General features: G+C 39.5%; 1 protein-coding gene across 1 annotated transcript in view; it reads left to right on the top strand.

Annotated features, from left to right (window-relative positions):
- The first annotated feature begins 1,243 nt into the window (after nt 1-1,243).
- Nucleotides 1,244-15,538, top strand: part of METAP1 (methionyl aminopeptidase 1) — an 81,180-nt gene continuing 66,885 nt past the window's right edge. Inside the window, exon 1 of the mRNA XM_037039124.1 lies at nt 1,244-1,527. Coding sequence (XP_036895019.1) covers nt 1,414-1,527 — 114 coding nt within the window. The 5' untranslated portion in view covers nt 1,244-1,413. The remainder of the gene's footprint in view (nt 1,528-15,538) is intronic.

Raw genomic sequence — 15,538 nt, 5'->3', positions numbered from 1 at the left:
ACCTAAATGCTTATAGTGAGTTTGGTTCAGTAAATTATTATTGTAATAGAATGTTATGCCCACAGCAAAATCATGTGGTGAAAGTATATTTAATGACAAGAAGTTCACAATAATAATTGAAGAAAGTAGTTTACTAAATACTCTGCATGGTATGTTTTCTTGTTCCTGTTAAAAATATTTTGTGTACATATAGTTACATGTAAATTACATATATACATATATACATATATCTGGTGGTTGATGTCTTTTTGCTTATGTGTGTATATCATTCAAATTTTTATTACATTATTTGTATTGCTTACATTGGGGAACAGTTATTTAAAATAAAAGTGAGCTGTTAATATGAATTTTTTAAAAATGGGTTAGATAACACAGAGTTCACAGTACTTAGTTGACCAATAAATTTTAGTTCCTCTCTCTTCCCTAGTAACAAGAGGTATTCCAGCACAAGTCAGTAGTAAATGGTAGATCTGGGGTACAGTGGAAAGGATTTAGGCAACAGATTCGCATCAGATGACCTCTAACCCTCCTTGCAACTCTATTTCATGATTAATACAATTCTCCCCTATTTACGTCTTAAATTACCCGGGATAATACAAAAACATTATATATAAAATATAACTAAACTTTGTACTTAATATTTAGTAGCCGCTATCTTAACTAGTACTAGCATTGTAGATTGCGAATGGAGGGAGTTAGGTTGGAAAAAATATCCGGCGCGAAGGAAGGCGGATGCAAATCCCAGCCCACCTCCTCATAGACAACTGTCTTGCTTAATTAATTAATTAATTATTGATTGATTGATTGATTGTGAATGAGCGGTGGTCTTTCGACCTCAGAGAAGTCAGTGAGAAATAGAACTTTAAGGAAGGGGATTCTTTTCCTTTTCTAAGGAGCTGCCAGATGGGCTATCGCTTAGGAGTGGACCGCATTTTCCAAACGCCTGGGAGCATGGGGGACATTCAGGACCTTGAGATTCAGTCCGTGAGGGACGACTGGGACTGTGTCTGGCCAAGTAGAGAGCGCAAGGCACGTGGACCTATTCTCGCGGGCCTCACCTGGCCTCCACGGCTAGACCCTAAGCGGACGCGCTCTCAGAAGACGGAGACAGAGGTTACCCGCTTGCCAGGGGAGGTTTCAGCCAGGGTCTCAGGCGTCTCCCACGTGCGCGCCGGCGGCCGTGGGGGCGGAGCGAAGGCAGTGGGCCGGACGCCAGCTACGCGCAGGGAAGGGGTGGGCCGCGTAGTCTGGGGCGACCCTGCGCTCGTCTTCCTTCCGTCCGAAGGCCTGGCGGGCCCAGCTCCGCCTCTGGCTCAGCCTCTCTCTCCTCCTTGGCCCTCCCTCCACCCAGCCGTTCCTCCCTCCTTCCTCCTCCTTTTCCTCGGTGAGGCGCTCTTCCAGCAGCCAGGCAGCATGGCGGCTGTGGAGACCCGGGTGTGCGAGACGGACGGCTGTAGCAGCGAGGCCAAGCTCCAGTGTCCCACCTGCATCAAGCTTGGCATCCAGGGCTCGTACTTCTGCTCGCAGGTAGATGCCCGCTCCTCCGCGGGGCCCAAGCCAGCGGCGGCGGACCCTCTCCTCTTTCCTCTTTGCCAGCCCTTGCGGCGGGTCAGGACGCGCTTCTCCTCTTCCCCGGGCTGGCGCGCCTGCTGCTCTTCCTCCTCCCCCAGTTTCGCTGCGCCGGCCCTCCCTCCCGTCGCCCGCGATCCTGGGCCTTGCGGGACTGGGGGCTCTTGCGGGGGCGGGCGCGGGCGCGGTCAGTAGCGGTCGGTCGCGGCCGTGTGGGGTGGAAGCGGAAGCGGACTTGCCCGGGGTCGCCGGGCCGCCCTGGGGACCTGCGTTTAGGGATCGGTTCTGCCACGCGTATTCTGCTGGGGCAGGGGCTCCCAGGTGTGCAGGCTACCGGGACAGGTGGGGACGCCTCGGGAAGGGTTCGGCCCTAGCCCAGCGAGTTACCACTGCCGCAGCTCCGGGCAGAGCTCCTGTGTTGGGTCACCGGGGGCTTCGCGGCCGGTAGTCACTCTGGTTGCGGCGGGATTGGGGTCGGAGTAGACCCTTTGGGCTTTGAAGAGTGGGTTGCCTGAGGATGGCGGCAGTCGCAGGGAGGAGTAATACTGGCTCCAGCCCCACATCCGTCCTCGTGTTTAACTATCTCGCTTTGACACTTAAGCAACTTCGGGGGTGATGATGGAGAGAGGTCTGTGTAATTCACTATTTTCCTTTGGCATCCTAAGTTACTAATTTAGAAAACCATAAGTTAACTGTATGAGTCACCTTTGCATTCATTGAACTTCCCACTGAAAAAGACAGTGTCGTTAAGGGTTATACTTTAAGGCTGTAGTGTATTTTAATAAGTTTTGTGCAGTGGAGCAAACCCAGAATTGAATGGGGTCCTGACTGAAATGTGTGCTCCTGAAAAGTAGTAGTGTTTCGGCTTCGACACTCGGGATTTTGGCAGAGCCGCAGTGGCGAAGAAAGACACTTCAACACAGCTTTGTTGAAGAGAGACATATGAATATTCAAGTATTAAATTGGTAGTGTCCTGGGGGAAGCTGAACGGAGAGGCTGAAGACCAGGTCATGACCCTGTCCTTGACAATTACTTTGTGATCTTGAACTAGTCAGGTTACCTAACCTTTCAGAGCTCCAATTTCACCATTGTACAGAGGGGGAAATATTTTACTTACATATTTGATAAGGTAGTTCTGAACCCCAAATTATCCAGTGAATATGAAATGCTGGTAAAATCTAAGGCATATTTTTAAGGCTGCTAGTATGATATAATAGTGCCATATGTAAAAATATCAGTGAATGGAATGTAAACAAATACTTAGGAACAATAAATACAAATATATTTTAAATGTATATACATAAAGATGCATGCAAAATAAACATATAAGTAAAATCCACAAGTCAAAACACTTGTTGATAAGCCATTGTAATAGAGTCTAGCTGTCTGTGTTGTATAATAGGTCTTGTTTTTAGATAGGCTTGGTTAGTATCATTTAGAAAAAGTTGAGAAGTGTTGTTCGCTCTAAAAATAGCAGTGGGACTACTCAACATACTAAACCTGGTATGAGTCCTTTTGTTTCTTTAAACTAATTTTCAAATTCTCAATTGTTGAGGCCTATACAGGACCTGGACTTAAAACAAGAAAACCCCAGTTTCCTCTTGGAAATTGTGTACCATTTGAATAGAATAATGTGGTTTACGTTATGTTTTAATAGAATAATGTGGGAATTGTAATGCTAAATGATATAATAAAATGATACTATGAAATCATATTCACCAAGCACGGGTAATATTCTCTTAGGCATGGTAGTATTCAGTACAAAGAACACTGGCCCATGGCGGTTTGTTGAAAAATTCCAACTTGTTTGTGAAAACATGCAGGGTTTATTCAGTATTGTAGGATTGGAGTTATGTTGGGTTCTGCAGGTATATTTCTGGTACTATTGCTACATCTGTACTCAGACATATCCAAGTTGCTTTTACACTGTCTTTCTTCTTTCTTGCTATTACCTCCTAGGGTCAGTTTTTAAAATTTTTCACCAAGTGGTTTCTTAATGTGTTTCCCTACTCTCGTTCCCCACTGTGCAGACACACAACAACCAAACCAAACCTTTTCTATAAGAGTTCCTTTTCTCTAGCATATCACAGTCTGATTATGCTTATTATTCACCCATACAGATAGTTATATCATTGTTTGCAGGGTGGTAGTCCCATAATCAGGGCACCTCTTCTGAGTTCAGCTTTATTCTCTGGCTGGACTTATGGTCTTTCCTTCACCCCAAAGGCAACCTGTCTTCTGAAATCATAGCTATTCTTTCTATTCCATCTTGAGACCTTGGTCAAGTCACTAACTTTTTTCTAAGCCAGTTTCAGTGATGAAACTAGGGATTCTCCTTGCCACTTTTCTGATCATCTTCACCAGGAGTGGTCTGTTTTTCCTCTACTTCTTGATCCTCCTCTGGTCCCCATCCTGGCTGCCTAGCCAGCTTGTCTTTGGGAACAAACTGAGAACAAAACTGCAAACCAGCATCATGGAAGGACCCTTCCCAGTTATTCTGTCACACCCCCTTGTTCATTTCCTTTAGAATTTATATAGTCTCATTATCTTATTTGTCTTCTTCTTTGTTTTTCAACTTCTGATTGAGGTGAGCTTCATGAATAAAGTTATCTTGTTCACTGCCCTATTGTCATTTTTCAACACAGTGTTTTGTATGCACTAGGTAGTCAGTAAATTTTTTTAGTGTGTGTTAATAGGCACATCTGTTGAAAACCACTGAAGGCTATCAAAAACATTATCAATGTCACTATTTTAGTTAGGAATTTAAATTCCCGCAAAATAAGGAAAATCTCACAAATGAGCACAGACTCATTGCCATAAGACTGATGATATATATACCTTCTGTAGGGTGCCTGACAAGTTGACAGGTTGATCTTTTCATGATGTCAAGAATGAAAGGAAATGCTGGCTGAAGGCCAGTTCATATTACCACTGATGTGGGATCTTTCCTTAGTTTCTTTTCTTTTTCTTTAAAAAACCCAGGATAGTGAAATTTATATTTTGGAAAAAAATTTGAAAGCTGATTTTTTTTTAAGGTCAAAATATTTTTATTAATATTTTTAGTATTTGGTTTACAGTAAAACTGAGAGAAGGCTATAGAAATTTCTCATATTCCTTGCCCCCAAACATGGGTAACCTCTTCCATTATTAATACCACTCACCACATTGGTACACTTTGTACCAAGGATGATCCCACATTGACACATCATAATCACTCCAAATCTGTAGTGTGCCATAGAGTTAATTCCTTTTTTTAAATTTTTATTTATTGACTTAAGTGAGAGATGGAAGGGTGAGAGGAACATTGAATTGTTGCCCCACTTATTACATGTGTTTGTTGGTTGATTCTTGTATGTGCCCTGACTAGGGATTGAACCTCCAACGTTAGTGTGTGAGGACAATGTTCCAACCAACTGAGTCACCTGGCCAGAGTTAGGGTTCATTCTTTTTTTTTTAATAAAGATTTTATTTATTTATTTTTAGAAAGAAGGGAAAGGAGGGAGAGAAACACCAATGTGTGTTTGTCTCTTATGCACCCTCTACCAGGGACCTGGCCTACAATCCACGCATGTGTCCTGACTGGGAGTCTAATTGGCAACCCTTTGGTTTGCAGGCCAGCACTCAATCCACTGAGCCACACCAACCCAGGCTAGTGTTCATTCTTCTTTTTTTTATATATTTTATTTATTTATCTTTAGAGGGGAAGGGAAGGAGAGAGGAAGAGAAACATCAATGTATGATTGCTTCTCATGCATCCCCTGCTGGGAACTGGCCCCTGCCCGGAACTGGCCTGCAACCCAGGCATGTGCCCTGACTGGGAATCGAACCGCGATCGTCTGGTTCGCAGGCCCGAGCTCAATCCACTGAGCTACACCAGTCAGGGCTCATTCTTAATCCTATATAATATGAAGGCTTGGACACACAAATAATGACATATCCATCATAATATCATACATTGTATTTTCACTGCCCTAAAAATCCTCTGGGCTCTGCTGGTTCATTCTTTCACCCTCACATCCCTACCAACCCCTGGCAACCACTGATTTTTTTTTCTTTATAGTCTCCATAGTTTTGATTTTCCAGAATGTCTTATAGTTGGAATTACAGAGTATATAGCCTCCCTAGGTTGCTTTCATTCACTTAGCAATATGCATTTAAGATTCCTCCATGACTTTTCATGGCTTGATAGCTCATTTCTTTTAAGAGCTAAATAATATTCCACTATCTGGGTATATCAGATAGTGGAATATTATCCATTCACCTATTGTAGGTGTAGACTAAGATGTAGGACATCTTAGTTGCCTCCAAGTTTTGGAAATTAGGATAAAGCTGCTATAAACATCTGTGTGCAGGTTTTTGTGTGCCTTACAGTTTTCAACTCCTTTGGGTAAATACCAAATAGCACGAATGTTATAAGAGTATATTTAGTTTTATAAGGAAACACACCGTAACATTTTGCATTCCCATGGCAACGAATGGGAGTATTGGTTGCTCCACATCCTTACCTGAATTCCATCTTGTCGGTGTTCCAGATTTTGGCCATTGTTCCAGGTGTGTAGTGGTATCTCATTGTTCTAATTTGCATTGCCCTGCTCACGAATGACATGAGGCATCTTTTCTATGCTTATTTGCCATTCATATATCTTGTTTGGTGAGATCTTTCTTAAGTTCCTTGACACATTTTTTAAAATTGAGGTTAAGTGCTTGAATGAATGAATAAATATATCAAAATAGAGAAGTAGACTGCTGCATTTGAATCATTACACCATCATTTAATACCTTGTGGGCAAATAAATTAAACTCTCTGTTTTCCATTACATACTTTTTAAAATGGGGCCATTAATAGTACTTACCTCAGGGTTTTGGTGAAGACTAAATACTAAGTACATGTAAAACATAGTACATCAGTAAATGTAATCAATATTAGCTCTTTTTATTGTTATACTGTGTTTTATGTTTAAGAAGGTAGAAATATTTTTATCTAAGATGCTTAATTTTAATAAAAGTTTGGTCCTTTAAATAAGTAAAACCCACTTTACTTGAAAGTTTGGCTTTTTAGGGATTCCTGAATTTTTGGTGATCTTTTTATGGAAGTGTTTATCCTTATTTAATAGTAGTTTACGAGTTTTGATAGTAGTTTAGTAGTTTATTCCTAGTCTCTAGGAGTTTATAACAATTTTTTGAGGATGGAGGCTGTGTTTTACTCATTTTTGTATTTCTTTAAGTGCCTTGCACACCCTAGGCAAGGCACTTAGTTCGTGAAATGAAAGAAAAGAAGTCAGTGGGCTTGAGAAGGAAATGATGGAGCATTAATAAATGAAGAAAACCTTTAGTTTACAGCCCGGAGCAGATGCTATGGTGTCTTGAGTTAAAGGATCAGCTGGGAAGAACCTGAGAAATAAGGCATGAGAACGTAAAGGGTAGTAATATAGTGTAAGGAGACTGGGTTTGGGGTCTGACCTGGGTTTAAATCTTTGCTTCCATGGGTAATTCGTGTCCTAATTTTGTGAGAGAGGGCTAGTGGTGCACTCTCTTCATGGAGTTGAGAGGAAGGTAAGTAAGAGAGAGAGCATGCAGAGCACCTAGCACAGTGTTCAGTAAATGGTTTTTAATGCATATAGCTTCATGTCTGATGCTGTCACAGTTACTTATAAGGAAAGTTTAAAAGTGTTTAAGAAGTATTATTTATTATGAACATTTTGAACAAATTCTTGCAATACACTCTTTCAAAGAAGCAGTGGCATGGTAAGATGATTAATTAGGTGTGCAGAAAGAAAGAAGAGTGTCTGGGCATCTTGTAGGAGGAATTGCCCTTCTAAATGTAGCATCTTTGCAATGCAACCCTACCCTGTGAAACTTTTAAAAAAATATTCTTATTTTTTTAACATTTATACTTAGAGAGGAAGAAAGAGAGGTAGAGAAACATTGATGTGAGAGAGAAACATTGATCAATTGCCTTTTGTATGCACCCCAGCCAGGGACCTAACCTACAACTCAGGCATGTGTCCTGAGTGGGAATTGAACTGGTGACCTTTTAGTTTGTGGGACAGTGCTCAACTAACTAACCGAGCCACACTGGTTAGGGCTGAAACTCTCTTTTGTTCCCTTCAGGAACAAAGTTTCTGACAATGCAGAATGTTTCTGAAACTCATCTTTATCATCCTTGGAGATATTAACCATGTTATGCTTTTTTATTATGGGGACTTTCTTGAAATTTCTCATGTTACTCACCATCCGTAGGTATTGCTGTAAGTTAAATGATTTGGTACAACTGTTGTAGCTTCTTTAAGCAAAAGGTAGAATGAAGGTATAGAGGTAATTTTTAAACAAAAATAACTCTACTAGTATGTTTATTATAGAAAAATTAGAAAATACAGGTGAAAAGTTACCCAGTGATAATTTCTGTGAAATTTTTGAAGTGCATTTTTACATTTCTATATTTTACATACATTAATGTGCATATACTTGTATATATTTGAACAAAAGTGGCACCATAATGTACATAATCCTAGGGTATTTGGTCACCCCTTTGTCTTAACCAATATGTTAAGAATGTTTGTTATAGCTACATTTACATTATTCTTTGTAATTGCTGAATCATAAACTATGTTGTATATGTAGTTCTTTAATTACCTGTGGTTGAATTTAGCTTATTTTCACTTTTTTTACCTGCTCTTGAACTACTCTTCAATAAATGTGTAAAATTTAAAGCATTGTTATTTGCTCAGGGACAGACTAAAGGTAGGATTGGTACATGAACCCAGGATTGAACCATCCCAAGCTGATAGTTCTCACAGTGTAGTCATTGGATTTTTGTTGGTTTGAGGTCCTCTGGTGGTCAATGGAGAGCTCCTTTTATTGACATGCGTATGATGTAGATACTTCTATTGGAGATTTCTGAATGAAATATACCTTCATTGCACTTGAACTTGTAAAAAGCAAGAAGTATCTTTTGGTTGGCAGGTAATTAAAAGTTGAACAAGCTTTAACTGAGTTGCTTTTTTAGACATTGAAGGGCCATTGGAAGTAGTTATGATTTGAGGTGGTTCATAAACTTTGTGGATAGAACTTTTAGTCCCCCCTTTTTTGGTAAGCCCTTTTCAGGTTTGACATACTTGCAGAAATTTTAGTTTGGTCTTGGTAAATTTGGTGGGGGTGACACGCGTGCGTGACATAGGTAGATGTTAGGAAGGAGAAGCAGTAGCGTAGTTAACTCCCATATTAATGAAGAATTGTCTTTGGTATTAATAGCAAACCTATTTACTAGATGTATGTAGGAGGGTACTTTATACAGCAACCATTGGTATTCTCTCCATTTTAAATTTTTAATGAAATAGGAATATAATTATATTCTTTCTCCCTACCTCACAATTTTAACGTGAAGCACTGACTTATTCCTGTTTGTGCAGGTAGTGCTTTCAGCTCAACAGTTGTAAGTCTTTTTATTTTGATTTCTTTGATTGGTATCAGTTTAGTGTCTGGCTTTGAATAAAGAACAGTTCAATATAACCCTGCCTGTTAGGCCTACTTTATTCAACATGTATGTTTGGCAGCTGTAGTTGAACCCCAGAGAAGGACTTTGGGAAACTTTCCACAGATTACACGTTGTAAGTAAGTTCTCTCCTCACCCCACTGTTCATAATAGCTAAGTTTTGGAAACAACCTAAGTGCCTGTAGACAGATGAATGGATAAACCTAATGTGGTATAAAGTTACAGTGCAATACTACTCAGCCTTTAAAAAGGAAATTCTGCAGTATGCCACAATGTGGATGAAACTTTATGACATTATACTAGTGAAACAATCTAGTCACAGAAAACAAATACTGCATGATTCCAGTTACGTGAAGTATCTAAAATGGTCAAATTTATAGACGGGAGAAGGGAATGGTGGTTGCCTGGTGCTGAGGAAGGGGAACTGGGGAGTTACTACTGATCAACAGCATGAGGTTTCAGTCATGCAAGGTGAATAAGCTCTACATGTCTGCTATTCAGTATTGTACCAAGAATGATGGAAATTGTATTGACACTTAAATTTGTTAAGAAGTTACATCTTGTGTTAAAGTGTTCTTTTCATTAAGAAAAGGTCTCAAGATGGAGGTATAGGCAGATATGACTCACCTCCTCATATAATCACACCAAAATTAAAACTAAACGATAGAATAGCCATCACTCAGAACCATCAGAGATCAAGGTGAATGGAAGTTGGACAACTACGGAATGAAACAAACCACATATCCATCCAGGCTGGTAGGAGGAGAGGAAACATGGGGACACAGAACAGGCTGGTTCCACACCCATATGTGGTGGATAAAAATTTGGGTGGGATATCTCAGGAGAGAGGAATACCAGGCAACCCAGCCTGGGGTTCCAGTGCCAGAAAGATAAATCCCCATAACTTCTGTCTGCAAAAACAGCAGGGATTGAGCCCTGGCTGCTGTAGCTCTGTGGACTGAGCACGGGCCTGCAAACCAAAGGATCGAGGTTCGATTCAGGACACATGCCTGGGTTGCAGGCCAGTTTCCAGCAGGGGACACACAAGAGGCAACCATATGTTGATTTTACTCTCCCTCTCTCCTTCCCTTCCCCTCTAAAGATAAATAAATAAAATCTTTAAAAATTAAAATAAACAAACAAACAAACAAATACACAGCAGGGATTGAGTCAGTGGAAGAAACTTCGGTAGTCCCAAGCAGTTCCTTTTAAAGAACCCACACATGGACTTGCTCAGACTCACTCCCTCTGAGCTCCAACAATGGGGTAGCAGTCTGAAAGGCACCAGCAGCATACAGGGAGGAACTGAAGTTTCTGGCATCAAGGCAAGAGCTGGGGCACCGATTTCTCCCAGGCAGAAAGATGGGCAGAGGCCATGGTTCCTTTTCTGAACCATCCCCCCACAGGGCCACAGAGCCAGCAGGCAGGTGCTATATCTGAGACTTCATCAACCTGGCTAACATTGTGTCCCCACCCTGGAGATCCCCTGAGGCTCTGCCCAACCCAATTTACAGGCCCACTCAAGTTGTTGACAGTGGCTTTTCCATATGAAGGGCTGGTTGGTCTTGGCTCACACTTCACAACTTCCTAAATTCTCTCAAACAGCGGGCCTCAGCCAGCCCTCAGCCCCCATACCTGTTGCTAAGTGGCCCAGGCCAGGCACTATCAGCAACCAGCCTAGGTTCACAGCTGGGCTTCACCTGGAAACCAAGCCCAGCACAGGTAGCAGCTATCTGCAGATTGCTTTGTAGCTCAAGCAGGGCGGCACTGGACAGAACACAGGTTGCAGCTAACCTTGGCCTGCACAAGCCAGGAAACCCCAGAGCCTGCATACTTAGTGGACAGCTACAGACCACATTGGAGCACCACCACCCTGTCCCCCACAGCTGATCCACCATGGAGGGTGGACCTTGATGGTCAGTGTGAACAACTGGTCCCTACAGCCAACTGGTCTCCCTGTGGCCTGGGTGAATTCCTCCCACTGATCTGCTAACAGCAATTAAGGCTCAACTACAAGAGGAGCCTGGACTCAGTCCACAAGGAGGGCGTATCTTGAATACCAAGTTTGGGTGATAGGGGAGGCTGTGCCACTGGACCCTATAGGGCACCTAGCACATTAGGCCACACTACCAAGACATAGAGTCATAGCAGTTCTATCTAATACATAGAAACACACACAGGAAGGCTGCCAAAATGGGGGGACAAACATGGCCCAAGTGAAATAGATCAAAACTCCAAAAAACAAACTAAACAAAATGGAGGTAAGCAATCTGTCAGATGCAGTTCAGAACACTAGTTATAAGGATGTAAAGGAACTTAATGAGGACCTCAACAGCATAAAAAAGATCCAGTCAGAAATGAAGGGTACACTAATTGAAAAAAAAAAGAACAATTTATAGGAAAACAACAGTAGAGTGGATGAAGCTGAAAATCAAACCAGCACTTGGAATATAAGGAAACAAAAAACTAATCAGAGCAACAAGAAGAAAAAATAATCCAAAAAATGAAGATAGTGTAAGCAGCCTCTGGGACAACTTCAGTTGTTCCAACATTCACCTCATAGGGGTTCCAGAAGGAGAAGCTAAAGAGCAAAAAATTGGAAATCTATTTGAAAAAATAATGAAAGAAAACTGCCCTAATTTGGTGAAGGAAATAGACATGCAAGTCCAGGAAGCATACAGAGTCCCAAACAAGATGGTTGCAAAGAGGATCACAAAACGTAATTAAAATGCCAAAGGTTAAAGAGAGAATCTTAAAAGCAGCAGGAGAAAAGCGGTTAGTTACCTATAGGGGAATTCCCATAAGATTGTCAGCTATATCTCAAAAGAAAGCTTTGTGGGCTAGAAGGGATTGGCAAGACATATTCAAAGTTATGAAAAGCAGAGACCTACAGCTAAGATTGCTCTACCCACCAAAGCTATCATTTAGAATCAGAAGGCAGGTAAAGAGCTTTGCAGACAAAAAAAAAAGCTAAAAAGCTAAAGGAGTTCATCATCACCAAACCATTTTTATGTGAAAGGGACTTATTTAAGACAAAGAAAATCAAAACTATGCATGTTAAAATGGTAGTAAATATATATTTATCAACAATTGAATGTAAAAAAGGAAACTAAATCAAGAAGAACAAAGAGAATTATAGATACAGAGAGAGTTTTGATGGTTGCCTAATGGGAGTGGTTAGGGAATGTTGAAGAGGTAAGGAGATTAAGAAATACAAATAGGTAGTTACAGGATAGCAATGGGTATGTAAAGTACAGTGTGGGAAATGAAGTAGCCAAAGAACTTAAACACATAACCTATGGACATGAATGATGGTGGGGGGATTGCTGGAGGGACCTGGGGTTGCTGGGTGGAGGTAGCAATGGAGGAAAAATTGAGGCAACCATAATAGCATATCAATGAAATATAATTTTTAAAAAAGTTCTCTCCCCTTTTTGTTTCCAGAAATTTATTCTTTTGTTGCAAAGTTCAGTAGGAACTTTTCTAAAACATACCAGACCTGCGCCAAGCCTGTTGGATAGCATTCCTAAGAACCCTGTCAGCTGGGGTCTGCTAGTGTGTGGCATTTTCCTGGGTCATAAGCTCATGTCTTTGAAGAGTGAGTAAGGTATAAATGATAAGTGAAATTACAATTTTAGCAATTTCCTTATCATCCAAAGTGGGAGGCAACAGAGATTTCTCCATATTGTGAAACTGAATTTAATGATTCTGTCTTGATAAAGGGGTAAAAGGGCAACCTTTTGCATCAGATTTTGAAGATTAAGCCTATCTTAATTTATCAAGTTATAAGCACAAATCATTCAGTAAGATAGATAAACATAAGGTTTTCAACATGGCAGAGTTTTTTTTCCCCCTTGAATATTGCGTGACTTTTTTTTTCAAATGAAATTTATTTTATTCCTTTTTATTTCACTAACTGATGTTAAGGATGGGTTTGACTGTTTCAATACTGAATTGAGGTTTTAAGTACCTTAAAGTTAGGATTTACATGTAAATTTTTTACTAAGTTGTTTTTATTAAATATTGATTAAGAATAAAAAACTAATAATATATCATCCATAATGATACAGTAGACACACAATACAGTAAATGCTTGTACTTACCACTCAACTTATTAGAAATAATAATAATAATAATAATATGAATAGTAAAACAGTAAAACAGAAGGCCCTGTGTGTCCCTCACCCTGGGGTACTTACTCCCTTCTTGTGAATTTTGTGTTTATCATACATTTGTTTTTCCATAGGTTTAGTTTCCCAGATAGTACATTGTTTAGTCTTGATGCTTTTGAAATATTTATAAATGAAATCACTGGGAGTATTCTCCAGCAACTTCTTTTCTTTGTTTAACATTATGTTCTTGAGATTCATCCACATTGCAGAAAGCTGTAGTTCTTTCATTTTCATTGCTGTATGGTATTCCAATGAATTTAGCCATCCTTTTGTTAATGTAAATTTGGGTTGTTTCACATTTTTGCTGTTATAAGCAGTGCTGCTCTCAACATTCTTGTGCCTAACTATCCTGCATGCAGACACTTAATTCCTGGTGTCTGCATGCAAGAGTTTCTCTCCAGTATACATACCCCTAGGAGAAAAACTTTAGGCCATAGGATACAGGTGTTCAGCTTTATTTTGGTGATGCCAGATTGCTTTCCAGTATGATTATACTTACACTCTCATCATTAGAAACTTTTTACTGTTCCATATCCCACATTAGCAGAAATACTAATTTTTGCCAGCCTTGCTTCTGTGTTACTTTTAAATAACATTCATTGGGCTATTTTCATATCTGTAAACTTACAAAAATGTAACTGTTCTCAAGGGGCTTATGGTTTCTTATACTGACAGGAAGTATTTTAAAAAGATAAATGACAAGGAGGTGCTAAGTGAAAGTTATAGACAAGGCATTTTTCCTCTTTGATTATTTTACAACTTTATTGAGTTTCCCTAGATATTTATTGTGAAAAATTATAAACAGAAAAATTTAAAGAAGACTATTATAACTAATCACGATATAACTATCACCTAAATTAACATTGCTCTGTTGGCTTTGTTTATGTGTGCTTGTGTGTCTTGTATGTGTGTATGTGTTTATTGAAACATTTGAGAAAAAGGCACAGTTAGCATGATAACCAAACCTCTTAAATATTCAACATGCATGTTTTAATGAAAAAGATGTTCTTCTTAACCAATACTATGATTACATTTTAAAAAATTAATCTAATGGNAAGACTATTATAACTAATCCCGATATACCTATCACCTAAATTAACATTGCTCTGTTGGCTTTGTTTATGTGTGCTTGTGTGTCTTGTATGTGTGTATGTGTTTATTGAAACATTTGAGAAAAAGGCACAGTTAGCATGATAACCAAACCTCTTAAATATTCAACATGCATGTTTTAATGAAAAAGATGTTCTTCTTAACCAATACTATGATTACATTTAAGAAAATGAATCTAATGGTCCTATTCAACTTTTTAAATCATCTGCCAAGTGTCTTTAATAGCTATATTATTGTTTGGAGGGTTTGTTTTTTTATCATTGAAGGAACTTGGCTGATGTTTCTGGAGGACAGAATAAAACCACTAAAGCACAGCTTTTCAAAGCAGCCTATGAAATTGGTGAAAAATGGTATAAAACATAAGGTCTGCACTAGGGTAAAGGAGAGGACAAGCTGTGCACAGAAAGGGGTGTTCATGGGGATAACAAGCCGAGGCAGTGTGTTACGGCAGTTAGGTTAGCTTTCCTGTAGTGAAGAATGCAAGTACAGACACTGTGTAGGAAATAAAATGGTTGTAGGGATAGAGACCTTGCTGTCCAACTGAGGTTTTTTCCAAAATGTAAATATTTTCTTTTGTTTTTCATTATAAAAAGCAGTGCATGATCTTTATGTAAATTTAAGAGAGAAGCATATAAAGTGAAAGCTCCATCATCTTAAGAGAATGTTAGCAGTTTGGTTTATTATCTTTCCATGCTTCTATGTACATATTATATAAAGGTTAAGAGCGTAGATACTGTCTGAAGAAGGCCTGTATTTAAAACCTGGTATTGCTATTAATTAGCTGTGTGTTTGGGGGGCATGCCAATTAATCTGTCTGAGGTCTTAGCTTTCTTATCTGTTAAATGAGATAGTAGTAATAGTACCTACCTCCTAAAGTAGTTGTGAGGAATAACATTGTTAATACATAGCAAGTGCCTAAATCACGTGCTCGGCGTGATAGTAGCACACAAGTAATAGTAGTGCATGCGTAAATGTTGGCTGTCGTTTTTATTTTTCAAAACAAAAATGGTATCATTGTGTTATATTTTATACAGTCGTTTAGTTTTTTTAAACATATATCTCAATTTTATTTTTCAATTTCATGTTATACTCAGTATCATAATTGTATTAGTTTCAGGTGCAGCTATACAATTTGTAACTTACATTTTAATTTTAATTTTAATTTATTTTTTATTTTTAAGTATTTTTCATTGAT

Source organism: Sturnira hondurensis, unplaced genomic scaffold (assembly GCF_014824575.4).
Source record: "Sturnira hondurensis isolate 20B ecotype Veracruz unplaced genomic scaffold, ASM1482457v3 Scaffold0025168, whole genome shotgun sequence".
Lineage (NCBI taxonomy): Eukaryota > Metazoa > Chordata > Mammalia > Chiroptera > Phyllostomidae > Sturnira > Sturnira hondurensis.
The sequence above is the reverse complement of the archived record's forward strand: the minus strand, read 5'-3'. Positions and strand labels throughout refer to the sequence as shown.